Source organism: Pleurodeles waltl, chromosome 10 (genome assembly GCF_031143425.1).
Source record: "Pleurodeles waltl isolate 20211129_DDA chromosome 10, aPleWal1.hap1.20221129, whole genome shotgun sequence".
NCBI lineage: Eukaryota > Metazoa > Chordata > Amphibia > Caudata > Salamandridae > Pleurodeles > Pleurodeles waltl.
The window spans coordinates 10,539,638-10,562,249 of NC_090449.1; the positions used below are offsets into that span (position 1 = coordinate 10,539,638).

General features: G+C 52.7%; 1 protein-coding gene across 2 annotated transcripts in view; it reads right to left on the reverse strand.

Moving 5' to 3' along the window:
- FGD1 (FYVE, RhoGEF and PH domain containing 1) overlaps positions 1 to 21,439 on the reverse strand; it is a 226,642-nt gene extending 205,203 nt beyond the window's left edge. The window contains exon 1 of one of the 2 annotated variants that reach the window (XM_069209353.1): positions 19,085 to 21,439. In XM_069209353.1, coding sequence (XP_069065454.1) covers positions 19,085 to 19,217 — 133 coding nt within the window. In that variant the 5' untranslated portion in view covers positions 19,218 to 21,439. The remainder of the gene's footprint in view (positions 1 to 19,084) is intronic. The other variant, XM_069209352.1, reaches the window with a different exon arrangement.
- Between the last annotated feature and the right edge of the window lie 1,173 nt (positions 21,440 to 22,612).

A 22,612-nucleotide genomic window follows, 5' to 3' on the forward strand; every position in this document is an offset into this window, starting at 1 on the left:
AACCATCTGTCCAACGATGAGACTATGAGATTAAAGTATCAGTCCAACAATGAGACCATGAGCTGAAACTAACTGTCCATCAATAAGACCATGAGATGCAACAATCTGTCCAACAATGAGACCATGAGATGAAACTGTCTGTCCAACGATGAGACTATGAGATGAAAGTATCAGTCCAATAATGAGACTATGAGATGAAACTATCTGTCCAACGATGAGACTATGAGATTAAACTATCTGTCCAATGATAAGACCATGAGATCAAACTATCTGTCCAGGGATGTGACCGTAAGATGAAACTATTTGTCCAGTGGTAAAACCATGAGATGAAACCATCTGCCAATGGTGAGGCCATAAGATGAAACTATCTGTCGAATCCTGAGATAAAACTATCTGTCCATTGATGAGGCCATGAGATTAAACTATGTGTGCAATGATGAAAGCATGAGACGAAACTACCTGCTTAACTATGAGACCCTGAAATTAAACCATCTGTCCAACGATGAGACTATGAGATTAAAGTATCAGTCCAACAATGAGACCATGAGCTGAAACTAACTGTCCATCAATAAGACCATGAGATGCAACAATCTGTCCAACAATGAGACCATGAGATGAAACTGTCTGTCCAACGATGAGACTATGAGATGAAAGTATCAGTCCAATAATGAGACTATGAGATGAAACTATCTGTCCAACGATGAGACTATGAGATTAAACTATCTGTCCAATGATAAGACCATGAGATCAAACTATCTGTCCAGGGATGTGACCGTAAGATGAAACTATTTGTCCAGTGGTAAAACCATGAGATGAAACCATCTGCCAATGGTGAGGCCATAAGATGAAACTATCTGTCGAATCCTGAGATAAAACTATCTGTCCATTGATGAGGCCATGAGATTAAACTATGTGTGCAATGATGAGAACAGGAGATGAAACTGTCTGTCCAAAAATGAGACCATGAGATGAAACTATCTGTCCAACTATGAGACCATGAGATTAAACTATCTGTCCAACTATGAGACCATGAGATGAAACTATCTGTCCAACGATGAGAACATGACATGAAACTATCTGTCCAACGATGAGAACATGAGATGAAACTATTTGTCCAATGATGAGACCAAAAGAGGAAACTACCAGTCCAATCCTGAGATAAACCTATCTGTCCAACGATGAGGCCATGAGATTAAACTATCTGTCCAACAATGAGGCCAGGAGATAAAACTATCTCTCCAACTCTGAGACCATGCAACAAAACTATCTGTCCAACGATGAGATCATGTGATGAAACTACCTACTTAACTATGATACTCTGAAATTAAACTATCTGTCCAACGATGAAACTATGAGATGAAAGTATCAGTCAAACGATAGACCATGAGCTGAAACTATCTGTCCACCAATAAGACCATGAGATGAAACTGTTTGTCCAACGATAAGACCATGAAACAAAACTTTATGTCCTACGATGAAACTATGAGATGAAACTATCTGTCCAACAATGAGACTATGAGCTGAAACTACATGTCCAACGATGAGACCATAAGATGAAACTATCTGTCCAGGGATGTGACCATGAGATGAAACTATCTGTCCAGTGATAAGACCATGAGATGAAACCATCTGCCCAACGATGAGACCATAAGATGAAACTATCTGGCCAATGATGGCTTCATGAGATGAAACTATCTATCCAGTGATAAGACCATGAGATGAAACCATCTGCCCATTGATGAGACCATAAGAGGAAACTATCTGTCTAATGATGGGATCATGAGATTAAACTCTGTCCAGTGATGAGACCATGAGATGAAACACTGTCCAATGATGAAAGCATGAGATGAAACTACCTGCTTAACTATGAGACCCTGAAATTAAACCATCTGTCCAACGATGAGACTATGAGATGAAAGTATCAGTCCAACAATGAGACCATGAGCTGAAACTAACTGTCCATCAATAAGACCATGAGATGCAACAATCTGTCCAACAATGAGACCATGAGATGAAACTATCTGTCCAACGATGAGACTATGAGATGAAAGTATCAGTCCAATAATGAGACTATGAGATGAAACTATCTGTCCAACGATGAGACTATGAGATGAAACTATCTGTCCAATGATAAGACCATGAGATCAAACTATCTGTCCAGGGATGTGACCGTAAGATGAAACTATTTGTCCAGTGGTAAAACCATGAGATGAAACCATCTGCCCAATGGTGAGACCATAAGATGAAACTATCTGTCCAATCCTGAGATAAAACTATCTGTCCATTGATGAGGCCATGAGATTAAACTATGTGTGCAATGATGAGAACAGGAGATGAAACTGTCTGTCCAACAATGAGACCATGAGATGAAACTATCTGTCCAACTATGAGACCATGAGATGAAACTATCTGTCCAAGGATGAGAACATGACATGAAACTATCTGTATAACGATGAGACCATGAGATGAAACTATTTGTCCAATGATGAGACCAAAAGAGGAAACTATCAGTCCAATCCTGAGATAAACCTATCTGTCCAACGATGAGGCCATGAGATTAAACTATCTGTCCAACAATGAGGCCAGGAGATAAAACTATCTCTCCAACTCTGAGATCATGCAACAAAACTATCTGTCCAACGATGAGATCATGTGATGAAACTACCTACTTAACTATGATACTCTGAAATTAAACTATCTGTCCAACGATGAAACTATGAGACGAAAGTATGAGTCAAACGATGAGACCATGAGCTGAAACTATCTGTCCACCAATAAGACCATGAGATGAAACTGTTTGTCCAACGATAAGACCATGAAACAAAACTTTATGTCCTACGATTAAACTATGAGATGAAACTATCTGTCCAACAATGAGACTATGAGCTGAAACTACATGTCCAACGATGAGACCATAAGATGAAACTATCTGTCCAGGGATGTGACCATGAGATGAAACTATCTGTCCAGTGATAAGACCATGAGATGAAACCATCTGTCCAACGATGAGACCATAAGATGAAACTATCTGGCCAATGATGGCTTCATGAGATGAAACTATCTGTTCAGTGATAAGACCATGAGATGAAACCATCTGCCCATCGATGAGACCATAAGAGGAAACCATCTGTCTAATGATGAGATCCTGAGATTAAACTCTGTCCAGTGATGAGACCATGAGATAAAACACTGTCCAATGATGAGAGCATGAGATGAAACTACCTGCTTAACTATGAGACCCTGAGATTAAACTAGCGTCCAAAAATTAGACCATGAGATGAAACTATCTGTCCAACAATGAGTCTATGAGATAAAACTATCTGCCCAATGGTGAGACCATGAGATGGAACTATCTGTCTAATGATGAGAAAAAATGATCTCCTTAACTATGAGACCCTGAGATGGAATTATCTGTCCAATTATGAGCTCATGAGATGAAACTATATGTCCAACGATGAGACCATGAAATGAAACTATTTGGCCAACTATGAGGCTTTGAGATGAAACTCTCCGTCCAATGACGAAAACATGACACAAAAATATTTGTCCAACGATGAGACCAGGAGATGCAACTATTTGTCCAACGATAAGACCATGAGATGAAACTATCTACCTAATCCTGCGATAAAACTATCTGCCTAATGATGAGGCCATGAGATGAAACAATCTGTCCAGTGATGAGACCATGAGATGAACTGTCTGTCCAATGATGAGACCATGAGACAAAACTGTCCAGTGATGAGACCATGAGATGAAACTATCTGCCAAACTAAGAGACCCTGAGATGAAACTATCTGCCCAACGATGAGGCCATGAGGTGAAACTGTCCAACAATGAGAACCTGAGATTAAACTATCTGTCCAACGACGGGACCAGGACATGCAACTATTTGTTCAACGATGAGACCATGAGATGAAACTATCTGCCCAACGATGTGACCATGAGATGCAACTATTTGTCCAATGATGAGAATGTGAGATTAAACTATCTGTCCGAAGATGAGACCATGAGAGATGACTATCTGCCCAACTATGAGATGCAACAATCTGTTTAACAATGAGACCATGAGATGAAACTGCCTGTCCAACGATGAGAGTATGAGATGAAAGTATCAGTCCAACAATGAGACTATGAGATGAAACTATCTGTCCAACGACGAGACGATGAGATGAAACTATCTGTCCAGTGATAAGACCATAAAATGAAACTATCTGTCCAGAGATGTGAGCATGAGATGAAACTATCTGTCCAGTGGTAAGACCATGAGATGAAAGCATCTGTCCAACGATGAGACCATGAGACAAAACTATCTGTCCAATGATAAAACCATGAGATTAAACTATCTGCCCAATGGTGAGACTATGAGATGAGACAGACTACCTACCCAACTTGAGACCATGAGACGAGACTACCGATCAAATGGCGAGACCACGAGACAAGACTACCAGCCTGAGACCATAAAATGAGACAGACTACCCACCTAAGAGTTAGACCAGGCTCAATGGTAAATCCACGAGATAAGGCTTTCCCTTTAATGAGATCATGAGATGTGCCTGAGACAGCCCAGCTAAGCGGGAGAGTAGAGTTCTGGCTAAATGGTGAGACCATAAACCCAACATGGGACAGGAGCCCAATCCTGACACCCTGAAATGAGACGCTCGCCCAGCAGGGGGGAGAGGGAGATTTACTGAGAGCTCTAAAGAGACCACACATTGATGGCAATGGTCAAGACCAGAAACAGCCAGAGCTGGGGCAAGGCAAGACTAGGCAACCGCCTAGGTTACCAACTGCCAGGACATCAGACTGGTCCTAGAAGGAAGGATTGCCAGGGGCGGGGCCAGTGGAATACCCTCCTCGTTGGATGGTGAAGGCCTTGCACGTGGACTGAGACAGACAAGTGAAACAAAAGGTGCGCCTCGTGAGGCGCGTGTGAAACAGTGAAGGTGGATGGAAAGGTCAGGTCCAGCTCCGCCTCGAACCCTCCTGTCCTCGCAGCGCTGGGAATGTTATGTTACAAACATCCAGCGTGTAGAACCGGCCCTTCGTGGGCTGTGGGAGGGCAGATGAGAGAGCTCTGAGACTCTCACCTGGGCACTGCCCCATCATCCATCAGGGCAGGTGTGCGGGGGGGGGCTCCGAGACCCTCCCCAGGGCACTGCCCTCATCATCCATCAGGACAGGTGAGTGGGGGGGGCTCTGAGACTCCCACATGGGCACTGCCCCCATCATCCATCAGGGCAAGAGAGTGGGGGTCTGAGATGCTCACCTGGGCACTGCCCCCATCATCCAACAGGGCAGGTAAATGGGGAGGGGGGGGGGTCTGAGACTCTCAGCTGGGCACTGCCCTCTTCATCCACCAGGGCAGGTGAGTTGCGGGGAGGGGGTCTGAGTCTCCCACCGGGGCACTGCCCCCATCATCCATCAGGGCAGGTGAGTGGCGGGGGGGTCTGAGACTCTCACCTGGGCACTGCTCCCATCATCCATCAGGGCAGGTGAGGGGGGGCTCTGAGACCCTTCCCAGGGCACTGCCCTCATCATCCATCATGGCAGGTAAGTGGGGGGGAAGTCTGAGACTCCCACCTGGGCACTGCCCTCATCATCCATCAGAGCAAGCCAGGGGGGGTCTGAGATGCTCACCTGGGCACTGCCCCCATCATCCATCAGGGCAGGTAAATGGGGGGGGGGGGGGTCTGAGACTCTCAGCTGGGCACTGCTCTAATCATCCATCAGGGCAGGTGAACGGTGGGGGGGGGGGCTCTGTGACCCTCCGCACAGCACTGCCATCATCATCCATCAGAGCAGGTGACGGGGGGGGGAGGGGGTCTGAAACCCTCACCTGGGCACTGCCCTCCATATCCATCATTGAAGGTGAGGGGGTTCTGAGAGTCTCACCTGGGCACTGCACTCTTCATCCATCAGGGTAGGTGAGGTGGGGTCTAAGGCCGTCACCTGGGCAGTACTCTCACTATCTATCAGAACCAATGGGGGGCTCACAGACCCTGGCGCGGGCTCTTTCCTCATCCCCCATCAGAGCAGGGAGGGGGTTCAGGGACCCTAGCCTGGGCACTGCCCTCACCATCCATCAAAGCAGGTGAGGAGGGGAACTAAGGCCCTCAACTGGGCACTACTTTCACCATCTACAATAATCAATGAGGGGGGGAGGAGGCTCACAGACCCTGGCTCGGGCTCGTCCCCCAGCAGGGCTGGGAGTGGGCTCAGGGACCCTCACCTGGGCACTGCCCGCATCATCCATCAGAGCAGGTGAGGGGTGGGGGGGGGGGCTCTAAGGCCCTCACCTGGGTACTACCCTCACCATTCATCAGAGCCCGTGGGGGGGGGGGGGCTCACAGACCCTGGCTCGGGCTCGTCCCCCAGCAGGGCTGGGAGTGGGCTCAGGGACCCTCACCTGGGCACTGCCCGCATCATCCATCAGAGAAGGTGAGGGGTGGGGGGGGCTCTAAGGCCCTCACCTGGGTACTACCCTCACCATTCATCAGAGCTCGTGGGGGGGGGGGGGGGCTCACAGACCCTGGCTCGGGCTCGTCCCCCAGCAGGGCTGGGAGTGGGCTCAGGGACCCTCACCTGGGCACTGCCCGCATCATCCATCAGAGAAGGTGAGGGGTGGGGCTCTAAGGCCCTCACCTGGGTACTACCCTCACCATTCATCAGAGCCCGTGGGGGGGGGGGGGCTCACAGACCCTGGCTCGGGCTCTTCCCTCATCCCCCATCAGAGCAGGGAGGGGGCTCAGGGACCCTCACCTGGGCACTGACCTCATACCCCATCTGGGCCACTGTGGGGTGAGAGGTGGCACGTGAGGCAGGTACCTGGCAGTGCCAGTACTTACACCCGTGCCCGAGCTGTAGCGGGGTAAGGCAGCCCTGCCCCTGAGGGTGTGTAACTGCCCCTGCTGCCCAGCGCTTTACTCTGTCTCTCAGCGGCGCTTCCCAGATGCTCTCAGTCGTGGTAGATGGGGGCACTGGTGCACCCCCTGCGACGGTGCCAAGCCGCCTGTGAGAGATCTAAGCGCTATGGAGACCAATAAGGTACACAATGTAACCCCCACTCCCACCTCACGCGTCCACCCCTTTATGTCCCCGTCACTTGCAGCGATCTGAAGTCTCGCAGGGACCATAAAGCGCTATGTAAGTGTTTATTCCTTCTGCTGGGTAACGATCCCCACGCCCGGGAATTTACTCAGCTAATAACAGGTCTGTCAGCCAATCACAGCCCGGCAGGCTGCTGCATGCAGCTGCACTTGTGGGGGGGGGGGCAACCTGAATAATGCAGTGATGGCGGATTCTTTCAACACACGCAGCCCCCCCCAACCCCGGTCCTGCAGCGCGTCACCGGCTGCTGGCAGTGAAGGTCGCTTCAACCCCCGCTCCTTCACAATGAGGTTCCACATAGCGCCTCGCCTGAGTGTGAACCCCCTCTGGCGCTTGCTCACTGACCGCCCAGGGACCCAGGACTGCGTCCAAGCACCTCGAAATGAGCCGCATGGGGGAGCTCCCTGCAACCTCAATGGGTCCCTCTTGGTGGCATGGAGGGCAATTCACCAAACTGCAGGGGTAGCGGAAGTGACGTCACACGCCATTTCATCTTTACATTCACTCACATACATCGACATTCACTCACATATACACATTCACTCACAAATAGATACACACACATTAACCCACACATACTTACATACAGACACACACATTCACTCACACATTCGCTCACACACACACTCACACACACAGACACATTCGCTCACACACACATACAGACACATACACTCACACACATACAGACCGCGTATAATCTGGGTTCAACAGCCCCCTCCCTGAGGCTTCTAGGCCCCGGTGCAGTTGCACCAGCCGCACCATTGATAGCCAGGCTCACAAAGCCCAGTCAGTGCGAGCCTGCATCGCCCCTGGCCTGTCGGACTTTGTGGGAGCCCAGGGCACCCCGTTTCCTCTGCTACCAGGGGGACTATATCCGAGGAGCGCCCCAGCCGTGACAACTCCCCACCAGCAGGCGCCTAGAGTTCAGCCCTTCCAGCAGACTCTAGCTAGGCACTATGCCGGAGCCCAGCACCGCCTGATCCGACGAGGGGCAGCTGACTCAGGTCACCCCGACAGTGGTCCTGTCACAGGGGGTCACAGGGCCCCCAACTCAACCCTGAGGCTCGAGTCTGGGACCCACCATCTGTGGACTGAGGGGGGGAGGCAGTGGCCAGAGACTGCTGAGCACCAGTGGTCGCCAGATACAGTACCCCACCACAGTATGCTAATTATAGCGCCCTGTGGTCTAAGCGCTATGAAGCTGCTTAGAGCCGCACCTCTGAACCGGAAGCCGCTAAGACCCACTTTATTTTGCATTTAACTGTAGCATCTCAGGTACCAGCCCTGCGTCTCCCAGGTCCACGCGTAATCTGTTTTCTTTCAATCCTAGGACCTGTAGTCTTGTTAATTCCTTAATACAACAGGACTACAACTCCCAGAAATCAAAGCGAGACTGGCGCATCGCCTCCCGCATGGACCCGGGAGACTTGTCAGCTGTGTGTTACCTGCGCTGGGATACATACATGTTCAGTGTGAGGTGACATCTCTGACTGGTCCTTGGGTTCTGGTTCCCGTGCCAAACGCGTCACCCGGGCAGGGACAGCAGGCTGGGAAGGGTCACATGAAGTCTGGTGTTTACAGCGCTACCTGCGGCACTGGGGAGCTGTAAGGCGCTTTACTCCTGCTTGCTACACACGCCCTGTGGGGCAACCTGGAGAACAATAGTGAATATTGCAGCTGGTGAAAGACCCCGTCCGAGGACGACCGACGGCTCCTGTCCCTGGGGGGTCCATTGCTGACCGGTCTCTGCTGACAACCCACTGCTGACCGGTCTCTGCTGACAACCCACTGCTGACAACCCACTGCTGACCGGTCTCTGCTGACAGCCCACTGCTGGCAGGTCACTGCTGACACACCACTGCTGACCGGTCTCTGCTGACAACCCACTGCTGACAACCCACTGCTGACCGGTCTCTGCTGACAACCCACTGCTGACAGGTCACTGCTGACACACCACTGCTGACCAGTCTCTGCTGACACACCACTGCTGACCGGCCTCTGCAGAAGGCACTGCTGACAGGTCACTACTGACACACCGCTGCTGACCGGTCTCTGCTGACAACCCACTGCTGGCAGGTCACTGCTGAGAACCCACTGCTGACAGGTCACTGCTGAAGGCCACTGCTGACAGGCCTCTGCAGAAGGCCACTGCTGACAGGTCTCTGCTGACACACCGCTGCTGACCGGTCTCTGCTGACAACCCAATGCTGGCAGGTCACTGCTGAGAACCCACTGCTGACAGGTCACTGCTGACACACCACTGCTGACCGGTCTCTGCTGACAACCCACTGCTGACAACCCACTGCTGACCGGTCTCTGCTGACAACCCACTGCTGGCAGGTCACTGCTGACAGGTCACAGCTGACACACCACTGCTGACCGGTCTCTGCTGACAACCCACTGCTGACAACCCACTGCTGACCGGTCTCTGCTGACAACCCACTGCTGACAGGCCACTGCTGACAGGTCACTGCTGACACACCACTGCTGACCAGTCTCTGCTGACACACCACTGCTGACCGGCCTCTGCAGAAGGCACTGCTGACAGGTCACTGCTGACACGCCGCTGCTGACCGGTCTCTGCTGACAACCCACTGCTGGCAGGTCACTGCTGAGAACCCACTGCTGACCGGTCTCTGCTGACAACCCACTGCTGGCAGGTCACTGCTGACAGGTCACAGCTGACACACCACTGCTGACCGGTCTCTGCTGACAACCCACTGCTGACCGGTCTCTGCTGACAACCCACTGCTGACAGGCCACTGCTGACAGGTCACTGCTGACACACCACTGCTGACCAGTCTCTGCTGACACACCACTGCTGACCGGCCTCTGCAGAAGGCACTGCTGACAGGTCACTGCTGACACACCGCTGCTGACCGGTCTCTGCTGACAACCCACTGCTGGCAGGTCACTGCTGAGAACCCACTGCTGACAGGTCACTGCTGAAGGCCACTGCTGACAGGCCTCTGCAGAAGGCCACTGCTGACAGGTCACTGCTGACACACCGCTGCTGACCGGTCTCTGCTGACAACCCAATGCTGGCAGGTCACTGCTGAGAACCCACTGCTGACAGGTCACTGCTGACACACCACTGCTGACCGGTCTCTGCTGACAACCCACTGCTGACCGGTCTCTGCTGACAACCCACTGCTGACCGGTCTCTGCTGACACACCACTGCTGACCGGTCTCTGCTGACACACCACTGCTGACAGGTCACTGCTGACACACCGCTGCTGACCGGTCTCTGCTGACAACCCACTGCTGGCAGGTCACTGCTGACACACCACTGCTGACCGATCTCTGCTGACACACCACTGCTGACCGGCCTCTGCAGAAGGCCACTGCTGACAGGTCACTGCTGACACACCGCTGCTGACCGGTCTCTGCTGACAACCCACTGCTGGCAGGTCACTGCTGAGAACCCACTGCTGACAGGTCACTGCTGAAGGCCACTGCTGACAGGCCTCTGCAGAAGGCCACTGCTGACAGGTCACTGCTGACACACCGCTGCTGACCGGTCTATTCTGACAACCCACTGCTGGCAGGTCACTGCTGAGAACCCACTGCTGACACACCACTGCTGACCGGTCTCTGCTGACAACCCACTGCTGACCGGTCTCTGCTGACAACCCACTGCTGACAGGCCTCTGCAGAAGGCCACTGCTGACAGGTCACTGCTGAAGGCCACTGCTGATACACCGCTACTGACAGGCCACTGCTGACAGGCCACTGCTGACAGACCGCTGCTGACCGGTCTCTGCTGACAACCCACTGCTGGCAGGTCAGTGCTGAGCACCCACTGCTGACAGGTCACTGCTGACACACCACTGCTGACCGGTCTCTGCTGACAACCCACTGCTGACAGGTCACAGCTGACACACCACTGCTGACCGGTCTCTGCTGACAACCCACTGGTGACAGGTCACTACTGACGGGCCTCTGCAGAAGGCCACTGCTGACAGGTCACTGCTGACAGGCCTCTGCAGAAGGCCACTGCTGACAGGTCACTGCTGACAGGCCTCTGCGGATACACCACTACTGACAGGCCACTGCTGACACACCACTGCTGACCGGTCTCTGCTGACAACCCACTGCTGACAGGTCACAGCTGACAACCCACTGCTGACAGGTCACTGCTGACAGGTCACTGCTGACAGGTCACTGCTGATACACCACTACTAACAGGCCACTGATGACAGGCCACTGCTGACAGGTCACTGCTGACACACCGCTGCTGACCGATCTCTGCTGACAACCCACTGCTGACAGGCCACTGCTGACAACCCACTGCTGACAGGCCACTGCTGACTGGTCTCTGCTGACAACCCACTGCTGACAGGTCACAGCTGACAACCTACTGCTGACAGGTCACTACTGACACACCACTGCTGACAGGCCACTACTGACAACCCACTGCTGACAGGCCACTGCTGACACACCATGGCTGACAGGTCACTGCTGACACACCATTGCTGACCGGTCACTGCTGACAGACCTCTGCTGACACACCACGGCTGATACACCATGGCATGGCTGACAGACACAACACGTCTGACACCCGACTGTGATGCACCACTGATGACAGGTCACTACTGACAGGTCACTGCTTTGGGTATTGAACTGGTGCTAATAAACTGCAACTAATGCCAAGACAGCGTTACCAAGTTTAAAAATGACAAAATAATGAAGTGATACTATTACTAAATGTCCCACGTTATACTGTATAATTTGCCTTTTCGTGCTGCATAATTGACTCAATTTTGCCGCATAAATTGGACCTCATCTGTCACATAATTCTAGTTGCCCTGTTTATATCTTTGGTGGCAGATAATAGTCCTTTTAATGTATATTGACTTATTAAACAACTGTTGTGCTCATCAAAATATTAGACAAACAGCACCACTGTGCGACAGCTGTCATAAGTCCTGATGTTGACAATAAGGTGGTGGTGCCGAGCACTGGAAACCACTGGCTCAAATTAAGCTCTGGATTACTGGCTGCTCAGCTGTCTCCAAGGACAGTCGCAGGTGCGGGTAGGAAGGATACATGGCAAGTATTGCTGGGAGGCGGGAGATAGAAGAGTTGCATGATTAGAAGGAGAACCTTAGGGGATATGAGCAGGGTCGCTATGTGTGGGAGAGGTAGAGACCCTGGGCTTGTTTAAGGGAAGCTGAACGTAGGTGTAGGAAGTTGGCTCTGTATGCACTATTTCAAAGTGAGGAATAGTATGCACAGAGTCCAAGGGTTCCCCTTAGAGGTAAGATAGTGGCAAAAAGAGATAATACTAATGCTCTATTTTGTGGTAGTGTGGTCGAGCAGTAGGCTTATCCAAGGAGTAGTGTTAAGCATTTGTTGTACATACACATAGACAATAAATGAGGTACACACACTCAGAGACAAATCCAGCCAATAGGTTTTTATATAGAAAAATATCTTTTCTTAGTTTATTTTAAGAACCACAGGTTCAAATTCTACATGTAATATCTCATTCGAAAGGTATTGCAGGTAAGTACTTTAGGAACTTCAAATCATCAAAATTGCATGTATACTTTTCAAGTTATTCACAAATAGCTGTTTTAAAAGTGGACACTTAGTGCAATTTTCACAGTTCCTAGGGGAGGTAAGTATTTGTTAGGTTAACCAGGTAAGTAAGACACTTACAGGGCTTAGTTCTTGGTCCAAGGTAGCCCACCGTTGGGGGTTCAGAGCAACCCCAAAGTCACCACACCAGCAGCTCAGGGCCGGTCAGGTGCAGAGTTCAAAGTGGTGCCCAAAACGCATAGGCTAGAATGGAGAGAAGGGGGTGCCCCAGTTCCGGTCTGCTTGCAGGTAAGTACCCGCGTCTTCGGAGGGCAGACCAGGGGGGTTTTGTAGGGCACCGGGGGGGGGACACAAGTCCACACAGAAATTTCACCCTCAGCGGCGCGGGGGCGGCCGGGTGCAGTGTAGAAACAAGCGTCGGGTTCGCAATGTTAGTCTATGAGAGATCTCGGGATCTCTTCAGCGCTGCAGGCAGGCAAGGGGGGGGTTCCTCGGGGAAACCTCCACTTGGGCAAGGGAGAGGGACTCCTGGGGGTCACTTCTCCAGTGAAAGTCCGGTCCTTCAGGTCCTGGGGGCTGCGGGTGCAGGGTCTCTCCCAGGCGTCGGGACTTTAGGTTCAAAGAGTCGCGGTCAGGGGAAGCCTCGGGATTCCCTCTGCAGGCGGCGCTGTGGGGGCTCAGGGGGGACAGGTTTTGGTACTCACAGTATCAGAGTAGTCCTGGGGTCCCTCCTGAGGTGTTGGATCGCCACCAGCCGAGTCGGGGTCGCCGGGTGCAGTGTTGCAAGTCTCACGCTTCTTGCGGGGAGCTTGCAGGGTTCTTTAAAGTTGCCGGAAACAAAGTTGCAGCTTTTCTTGGAGCAGGTCCGCTGTCCTCGGGAGTTTCTTGTCTTTTCGAAGCAGGGGCAGTCCTCAGAGGATGTCGAGGTCGCTGGTCCCTTTGGAAGGCGTCGCTGGAGCAGGATCTTTGGAAGGCAGGAGACAGGCCGGTGAGTTTCTGGAGCCAAGGCAGTTGTCGTCTTCTGGTCTTCCGCTGCAGGGGTTTTCAGCTGGGCAGTCCTTCTTCTTGTAGTTGCAGGAATCTAGTTTTCTAGGGTTCAGGGTAGCCCTTAAATACTAAATTTAAGGGCGTGTTTAGGTCTGGGGGGTTAGTAGCCAATGGCTACTAGCCCTGAGGGTGGGTACACCCTCTTTGTGCCTCCTCCCAAGGGGAGGGGGTCACAATCCTAACCCTATTGGGGGAATCCTCCATCTGCAAGATGGAGGATTTCTAAAAGTTAGTCACTTCAGCTCAGGACACCTTAGGGGCTGTCCTGACTGGCCAGTGACTCCTCCTTGTTGCTTTCTTTGTTCCCTCCAGCCTTGCCGCCAAAAGTGGGGGCCGTGGCCGGAGGGGGCGGGCAACTCCACTAAGCTGGAGTGCCCTGCTGGGCTGTGACAAAGGGGTGAGCCTTTGAGGCTCACTGCCAGGTGTCACAGCTCCTACCTGGGGGAGGTGTTAGCATCTCCACCCAGTGCAGGCTTTGTTACTGGCCTCAGAGTGACAAAGGCACTCTCCCCATGGGGCCAGCAACATGTCTCTAGTGTGGCAGGCTGCTGGAACCAGTCAGCCTACACAGATAGTTGGTTAAGTTTCAGGGGGCACCTCTAAGGTGCCCTCTGTGGTGTATTTTACAATAAAATGTACACTGGCATCAGTGTGCATTTATTGTGCTGAGAAGTTTGATACCAAACTTCCCAGTTTTCAGTGTAGCCATTATGGTGCTGTGGAGTTCGTGTTTGACAAACTCCCAGACCATATACTCTTATGGCTACCCTGCACTTACAATGTCTAAGGTTTTGTTTAGACACTGTAGGGGTACCATGCTCATGCACTGGTACCCTCACCTATGGTATAGTGCACCCTGCCTTAGGGCTGTAAGGCCTGCTAGAGGGGTGACTGACCTATACTTGCATAGGCAGTGAGAGGCTGGCATGGCACCCTGAGGGGAGTGCCATGTCGACTTACTCGTTTTGTTCTCACTAGCACACACAAGCTGGCAAGCAGTGTGTCTGTGCTGAGTGAGAGGTCTCCAGGGTGGCATAAGACATGCTGCAGCCCTTAGAGACCTTCCTTGGCATCAGGGCCCTTGGTACCAGGGGTACCAGTTACAAGGGACTTACCTGGGTGCCAGGGTTGTGCCAATTGTGGATACAATGGTACATTTTAGGTGAAAGAACACTGGTGCTGGGGCCTGGTTAGCAGGGTCCCAGCACACTTCTCAGTCAAGTCATCATCAGTATCAGGCAAAAAGTGGGGGGTAACTGCAACAGGGAGCCATTTCTTTACAGTAGGTCAGTATTGGTTCCACGTGCACTGCGATGCCATTTGTAAAGTCTGAAGCTAAATGCTGAAATCAGTTTGTTAGACAGCGTATGGTCATGCATTGATATGACGGGGGTAAGGTGAAAGGGAAGGCTTACGTCACTGGTCACAAAGTAAAGTCTAGTAAAAGAGGGTTGAGTGCTCCAGTACGCTCTACACTTTATTAAATCCCTATTCTCCAGCAAAGAAGGTGTGAAACCCACTAACATCCTCTATGAGTGCTCGACAGAGTAGGGACTCTGGCAGGGATCCACTTCGACTGTTGCAACGGTGACCTGCAGCTAGCGCTGTCAGCGGTGTTTAATAATGTAGCTAAGTCTGAACTTGTAAAACAATTCATTAGCTCATTAAGAGTACTGTTTAAATTTCATTTCTTGTGAGTGTGCTAAGATCTGTGCATCACCAGAAATTCTTGGAGTATCAGCATGCCTTTTGTTGAAGCACGGGGAACGGTAACCCATAGCGGTCAGTAAATTACTGATAACCATGGGCTCCTCTTTTGATACATTATTAAATTGTTTCAAAGCCCAGAAGAAGCAACCATTGTTCACAAAACACAAGTTGCACTATTAATTAGAAATGCGGCTCTTCTCATAACTTATTATAAAGTCAATCAAATAAGGTGTGGTCTAATCGTCATTATGAAGTGCCCTCTGAACTCACAAGTCTAAATCGGGGGGGAAAGTTGACAAAATTATATTTCGAGAGGGAGCCATAATATTCAGACATGGTTTCAGATGAATTTCAGTGCTAGTGAGGGGAATGCAAAATGAGGTGGTGAGTACCATGTTCTAAGTCCTGCTGACATATCGGAATGGTTTTCGCTATTCATGTTTATGAAAAAAGGTGATGGACATTGTAGGTTTTGTGTGGATCTCAAGAGTTTAAAATCAAAACACGGTCATGGATAAGTTCCACAAATTAATTGGTACTGGTAATCAACCGAGCAAAGATTCCCGTGTGTCTCGATTTATAATCTGCATCTCAATACATTAGTTTACATCCCTCTTCCAAGGCATGGACGGCTTTTATCACATTGGATGTGACTGAATTTACTCTTCTATCATTTGGTTGACGTCTACCACCAGCATCTTTCAGAAGCTAATATTAAACATTTTCAAGGGGCACTCACAAGTACACCTCCTCTAAGAAGACATCTTGGTGTAGGGAGGGGAAGAGAAAAGGAGCATGAAGAAGTCTTGCTGAGAGCATTGAACAGCCTGATAGATGCATGGCTAACCCCAGAGAAAAGAGAAAAGCAGGTTTCACCAGTTGAGATTGGCTGTGGACCTGGATGAATACTACACAACCTTTGTGGAAAACATTGCTAACAAAATTGTTGAGCAATGGGGAGAGTTCAATCTGAGTCAGCAACAAACAACTTATTTCGAAATAACGAAAAAAGAAACAAGTATTTAGAGACTATTTGACATGAAACTGAAGAATAAATCGATGGTTGGTGCCAGCGCCCTAGGATTGGGGCAGCTGAACCAGAGCCAGAGGCATTCTCCCCAGATCACTAAAAAGCAGAACACATAACTATCCAGTGAGGGGGGGGGGGGGGGCCTTAGTCCCATGATGGAGAGATTAAGGTTGTTGCACATACTTCTGGGGCCTGAAGATTAAACTGAAAACAGTTCGCAAGCGCCCCTCCAAGTCCTGCGATCTAGTGGGGCATGAAGCGCTTGGCAAGGCTTGAGGCGCTAGCGTGTGATGGATTATATGGCAGGACATGGCAATAGTCAGCGAGGCTCTTTGTTGCGACAACCGCTGACACTGGAAGCCAGGGATTGTGGGGTTCCACAAAGAGGAATATTGTTGTCGAGGAATGAATGAGTACCTTTCAAGGTGGGCGGAGACGCACTGAGTGAAGAGGATAAAAGTCGGGGGCAGTGACACGGATCCGTGGGGTGACGTGTCACTGTTTTCATTTCATCGAATTTCAAATAAAACACAACATAACAACACTGCTTTAGGATGCAGCTAATTTTGTGTCGAGGATTCAGTGTGTGGCGTCCTCGCAGTGAAGTTTCGGGGTCCTGCCCCCCTTTGAGGAGCTCCGCGGCGTCACACAGGGTGCACCCCCATGCTGCTCGGGGTGACCAGACTTGGAGAAGTAAAAACCGAGGCAGGTGAGACATAAATGTAGGACTGAAGCTTTTCGGTTTACTTTTAATCCTGCCCCCCACTTCCGGCGGTAATATCCGGTCCAGCATCTGCTCAGGAGCCCTGTGCTGCCGCCCCCTGCAGGGGGTTGTGAGCACAGCAGCCTCACCTGGTGTGTATGTGTCTGGGGGGGGGGGGGGGGTGAAAACCTAAGCAGGGGCTGGGTGTGCGAAGAGTACTGTGCAGAATGAGTACTTTAGATGAATGAGCTAAGGACTGAGTGCAACCAACAGACACAGCTTCCAGCCTCCATAAAAGACCCCACTGGGTTAATGCACGCGCTGCTGAGGTTCTGAGCCCGGCAGGCCCGAATCACCTTTGCAATCTTTCGTTTTTTATAAAAACGAGTGCAGTTTAGTTTGTCTAATGGCACCTCCTGCTCTGTGCAGTGAAATAGTAGACTCTGCTACTAGGCGCTACATGGAAAACAGATACATTGCTGAGTGCACAAAGCAATAAGGCCTCTCTAAGACAAAACTATTCAGAAAGCCCCTGGACAGATCCTTTTAAACGCCGGACACAGCAGTGTCGCCCAGACACTGGTACCATCGGACACGTGTTTCGCTCGGAATAAACCAACCCACCAGCTCGGCTTCCTCAGGTGCCCTGGGGCATCCATTGCAGTGCAGGGCAAAGGTCACGCCCGTTGGGGGTCACAGGGACCCTCAAAGGACTTGAAGAAGAACAAACTTCACCATGGATGGTGGCGGGGTGGACGTCAATTCACCCAAATGCCAGGGGCGGAAGTGACACCACGCGCCCTTGGGCCTCCACTTTCACTCACACAGTTACCCATCCACACAAATATAACCTTACACACACACTCTCACATAAACCCACACCTTCAAGCACACACAGCATACATCTAAAAGCATTCTTACTCACCTCAGCTGCCATGGAAGGGCATATTGCAGCTAACTGTGCCCATCTGTATTGCACTAATAGTGAATAATACTTTATTGTTCACTATTAGTGTAATACATTTTGACATAAAACAAAGAGAGTGGAGGCTCCGACCAATGTCGATAGGGGGGGGGGGCTGCACCTGTGTCCCTGGCACTGAATATGCCACCTCTGAGGCCAGGGGTCGCAAAGGCAGCTCCAGGGGTCACAAGGACCAAGCCCGGGGTCTTGGCTGCGACATCCAAAGGACAGGCCCCTAGGTGACTGGCCCAGGAGGAGGGACACCCCAGTCCCACACCCTAGAACCTGCTGCCCATGAGAGGGGGCTAGAGACGGTTTATTATAATAATATTTTACCTTGGGAAAGGTGTGGGCTGGCTCAGCTTGAGCGAAACACGTGTCAGACGCTCCCCTTTGTCATGAATATTTTGTGGTGTTGCTATTTGCACCCTAAGTGGCTAAGGCGTGGCCACACGTGGGTCCCGTGCTCAGTGTGCCACTGGATTCCAGCTAGCCTGGCTGGTGAAGGGTGATACCCTGAAACCGGTCCCAGGATGCTTGTTTCCGGTCCAGGGAGGACCTGGCCTGGCAGTTCGGGCTGGACTGTTCCCATGGGGAGCAGGGTCAAGACGGATTCGCATATGGCTGGGTCCAAAACTGTACTTCAACCCAGGGCACAGAGTGACAGCACTCATGGGAAGGGGCGCAGAGCAGGAACATAAAATAATTTTTTTAAAGCCAGTGCAATGCCTGTTAATTAAACTGCTTTCTGATAACACCTGCTAAGTATCTCTGCTTTGGAAATAAAAAGAAAAATAAATCACTTCCCAGCTAATTCAGGCGACACTCTTTAGAAATCAGTACATGAGCTAAAATTTCCCGAAATCTGTCAGGAGCGCTGGTGAAAACCCGGGACAGTCCCGGCAGATTCGGGGAGCATGGCCACCCTACTCACAATGTTTAATGCCGCTGGTTCTAGGAAGCTTGCAGCCTTACCTGGTCTGTGCGGCGGGGGCGCGGGAGGGGGCCCCTCTGGCGGGCGGTGGTGGGGGGCCCTGGCCCGGTGCTCGGTGGGGCTGGCAGGGGGGCAGGTCACCGGTGCCATCCTCCGTGGGCTGTTCACCTGCATCCTTTGTGGGGGGCACAAACACCACCAGAATCAGAGTAGGTCCTGGCGTCCAAAGGCACCCCCCAGTGTCACAGATGCCCCCCCAGTGTCCAGGCTGAAAGGGCCCGGTAGGCACCGCACCAGCCGGCAGGCCAAGAGCTCCATGGACATGAGGTGGTGATGGGTGGCCGGGTCAGAGGTCACGGCAGCTCCTGGTCAGGTTTGGGGGTGCCAAGGTCAGGGGTCTGGATCAGTGGTCAGTCCAGGGCGGGGCCTTGACAGGTCATCTCCTGGCCCAGGGGGTGTCTATGGCGAAATCCTTGCACAGATGGGGGGCCCATGGCACCTGAGCACCGGGGTGCGCGCCCAGAAATATAGTGGGGAACCAGAGCTGGCGTGCGCTCCAAAGGACCCCCACAGCAGGGCCGGGTGGGCTGTAGCGCCGCCTGCGCCAACCAGTTATACTTGGTGCCTGGCCTAGCGCCTCGATGTCTGGTCCAGCGCCTCGACGCCTCAGTCACTATTTGATAAGAGATGTCCGTGCTTTAAAGGCAGCGCATACAGGGTGTCACTCCGACTACCGGGGCGCAGGGAGCCCCCCGGGACAGGAAACGTCAGCAACTGTCCCAAAATAGCATCCTTTCTCCCGGTGTCACCGCCTGCGGCCCGGGGACTGTCAGAATAAGAGGGGGCAGAGGCACAGCTCCTCTGTGTCACAGCTCCCTGGTGTCACAGCTCCGCGGTGTCCGACAGACCACCAGAGTCACAGCTCCCCGTTGTCAGCCGCCTGCGGCCCGGGGGATGTCACAACAAGAGGGGGCAGTGGTACCTGTGTCAGAGGCACAGCTCCTCGGTGTCACAGCTCACCAGGGTTGCAGCTCCCTGGTGTCAGTAACAGCTCCCTGGTGTCAAAGCTCCTCGGTGTCATGCACAGCTCCTCGGTGGCACAGCTCCCCGGTGGCATAGCACCCCGGTGGCATGCACAGATTCCTGGTGTCACAGCTCACCAGTGGCACAGCTCCCTGGTGTCAAAGCTCACCACTGGCACAGCTCCTTGGTGACATGCACAGCTCCCCAGTGTCGTGCACACCTCCTCAGTGTCGTGCAGAGCTCCCCATTGTCGTGCACAGCTCCCCAGTGTCGTGCACAGCTCCCCAGTGTCGTGCACACCTCCTCAGTGTCGTGCACAGCACACCTCCTCAGTGTTGTGCACAGATCTTTAGTGTCGTGCACAGCTCCCCTGTGTCGTGCACAGCTCCTCAGTGTCGTACACAGCTCTCCAGTGTCGTGCACAGCTCCCCAGTGTCGTGCACACCTCCTCAGTGTCGTGCACACCTCCTCAGTGTCGTGCACAATGTCATGCACAGTGTTGTGCACAGCCCCCCAGTGTCGTGCACAGCTCCTCAGTGTTGTGCACAGCACCCCAGTGTCGTGCACAGCTCCCCAGTGTCGTGCACAGCTCCTCGGTGTCGTGCACAGCTCCCCGGTGTCGTGCACAGCTCCTCGGTGTCGTGCACAGCTCCTCGGTGTCGTGCACAGCTCCTCGGTGTCGTGCACAGCTCCTCGGTGTCGTGCACAGCTCCCCAGTGTCGTGCACAGCTCCCCAGTGTCAGAGGCCTGGTCGTGCGGTGTAAGCTCTCATGGCTGCCCCTCTCTCCCCAGCTGTGCCGCTCTCTCGTCTGGTTCTTGCGTTCTCCTGATAGTGTTTCACAACCAGTTCTCTGGTCTCCTTCTCCTGGTCAATGCTCCCTCCAGGTTCCCCTATCTTGGTCTCAAACCAGATTCTTCGCTCCCTCCAGGCCTCCTGCCCAGCTCTCCCGCCTGGCTCTCACTCCTGCGCTCACTCCTGGTCTCCCGCCTGGCTCTCACTCCTGGTCTCTCCCGCCTGGCTCTCACTCCTAGTCTCTCCCGCCTGGCTCTCACTCCTAGTCTCTCCCGCCTGGCTCTCACTCCTAGTCTCTCCCGCCTGGCTCTCACTCCTAGTCTCTCCCGCCTGGTCTCTCCCGGCTGGCTCTCACTCCTGGTCTCTCCCGCCTGGCTCTCACTCCTGGTCTTTCCCGCCTGGCTCTCACTCCTGGTCTTTCCCGCCTGGCTCTCTCTCCTGGTCTCTCCCGCCTGGCTCTCACTCCTAGTCTCTCACTCCTGGTCTCTCCCGCCTGGCTCTCACTCCTGGTCTCTCCCGCCTGGCTCTCACTCCTGGTCTCTCCCGCCTGGCTCTCTCTCCTGGTCTCTCCCGCCTGGCTCTCACTCCTAGTCTCTCACTCCTAGTCTCTCCCGCCTGGCTCTCACTCCTAGTCTCTCACTCCTGGTCTCTCCCGCCTGGCTCTCCCACCTGGTCTCTCCCGCCTGGCTCTCACTCCTGGTCTCTCCCGCCTGGCTCTCACTCCTGGTCTCTCCCGCCTGGCTCTCACTCCTGGTCTCTCCCGCCTGGCTCTCTCTCCTGGTCTCTCCCGCCTGGCTCTCACTCCTAGTCTCTCACTCCTAGTCTCTCACTCCTGGTCTCTCCCGCCTGGTCTCTCCCGCCTGGCTCTCACTCCTGGTCTCTCCCGCCTGGCTCTCTCTCCTGGTCTCTCCCGCCTGGCTCTCTCTCCTGGTCTCTCCCGCCTGGCTCTCACTCCTAGCGCTCACTCCTGCCCTCACGCCTGGTCTCCACTTCTGGTTACCCGCTCCGGGGCTCTAGGCCGCGCTCAGTGCCGTTTCTGGTTCACCTGTCTGGTCAGGTTCCCTCATCCAGTAAACGCGGGTCTGTTCTCTTATTCTGTTCCTGGTCCGTCCCTCATTAAACTCTTCACGTCTGACGTTTAGTTACATGCCCTAGTCTCCTGCCCGGTGCTCCTGCCCAGGCTCTTGTGTCTGGTTCTCCTGCCCAGGCTCTTGTGTCTGGTTCTCCTGCCCAGGCTCTTGTGTTTGGTTCTGCCTGGTTCTCCTGCCCAGGCCCCTGTGTCTAGTTCTGCCTGGTTCTCCTGCCCAGGCTCTTGTGTCTGGTTCTCATGCCCAGGCTCTTGTGTCTGGTTCTGCCTGGTTCTCCTGCCCAGGCCCCTGTGTCTGGTTCTGCCTGGTGCTCTTGCCCAGGCTCTTGTGTCTGGTTCTGCCTGGTGCTCCTGCCCAGGCTCTTGTGTCTGGTTCTGCCTGGTGCTCCTGCCCAGGCTCTTGTGTCTGGTTCTGCCTGGTGCTCCTGCCCAGGCTCTTGTGTCTGGTTCTGCCTGGTGCTCCTGCCCAGGCTCTTGTGTCTGGTTCTGCCTGGTGCTCCTGCCCAGGCTCTTGTGTCTGGTTCTGCCTGGTTCTCCTGCCCAGGCTCTTGTGTCTGGTTCTTCAGTTACGTTCACTGGTCTCGCTGTCCTTTCCGGTTCTACTGTCCAGGTTCCTGTAACTGGTCCAGGTCCTACTTCCCAGGCAGTCGTCCCTCAGGGGCTCCA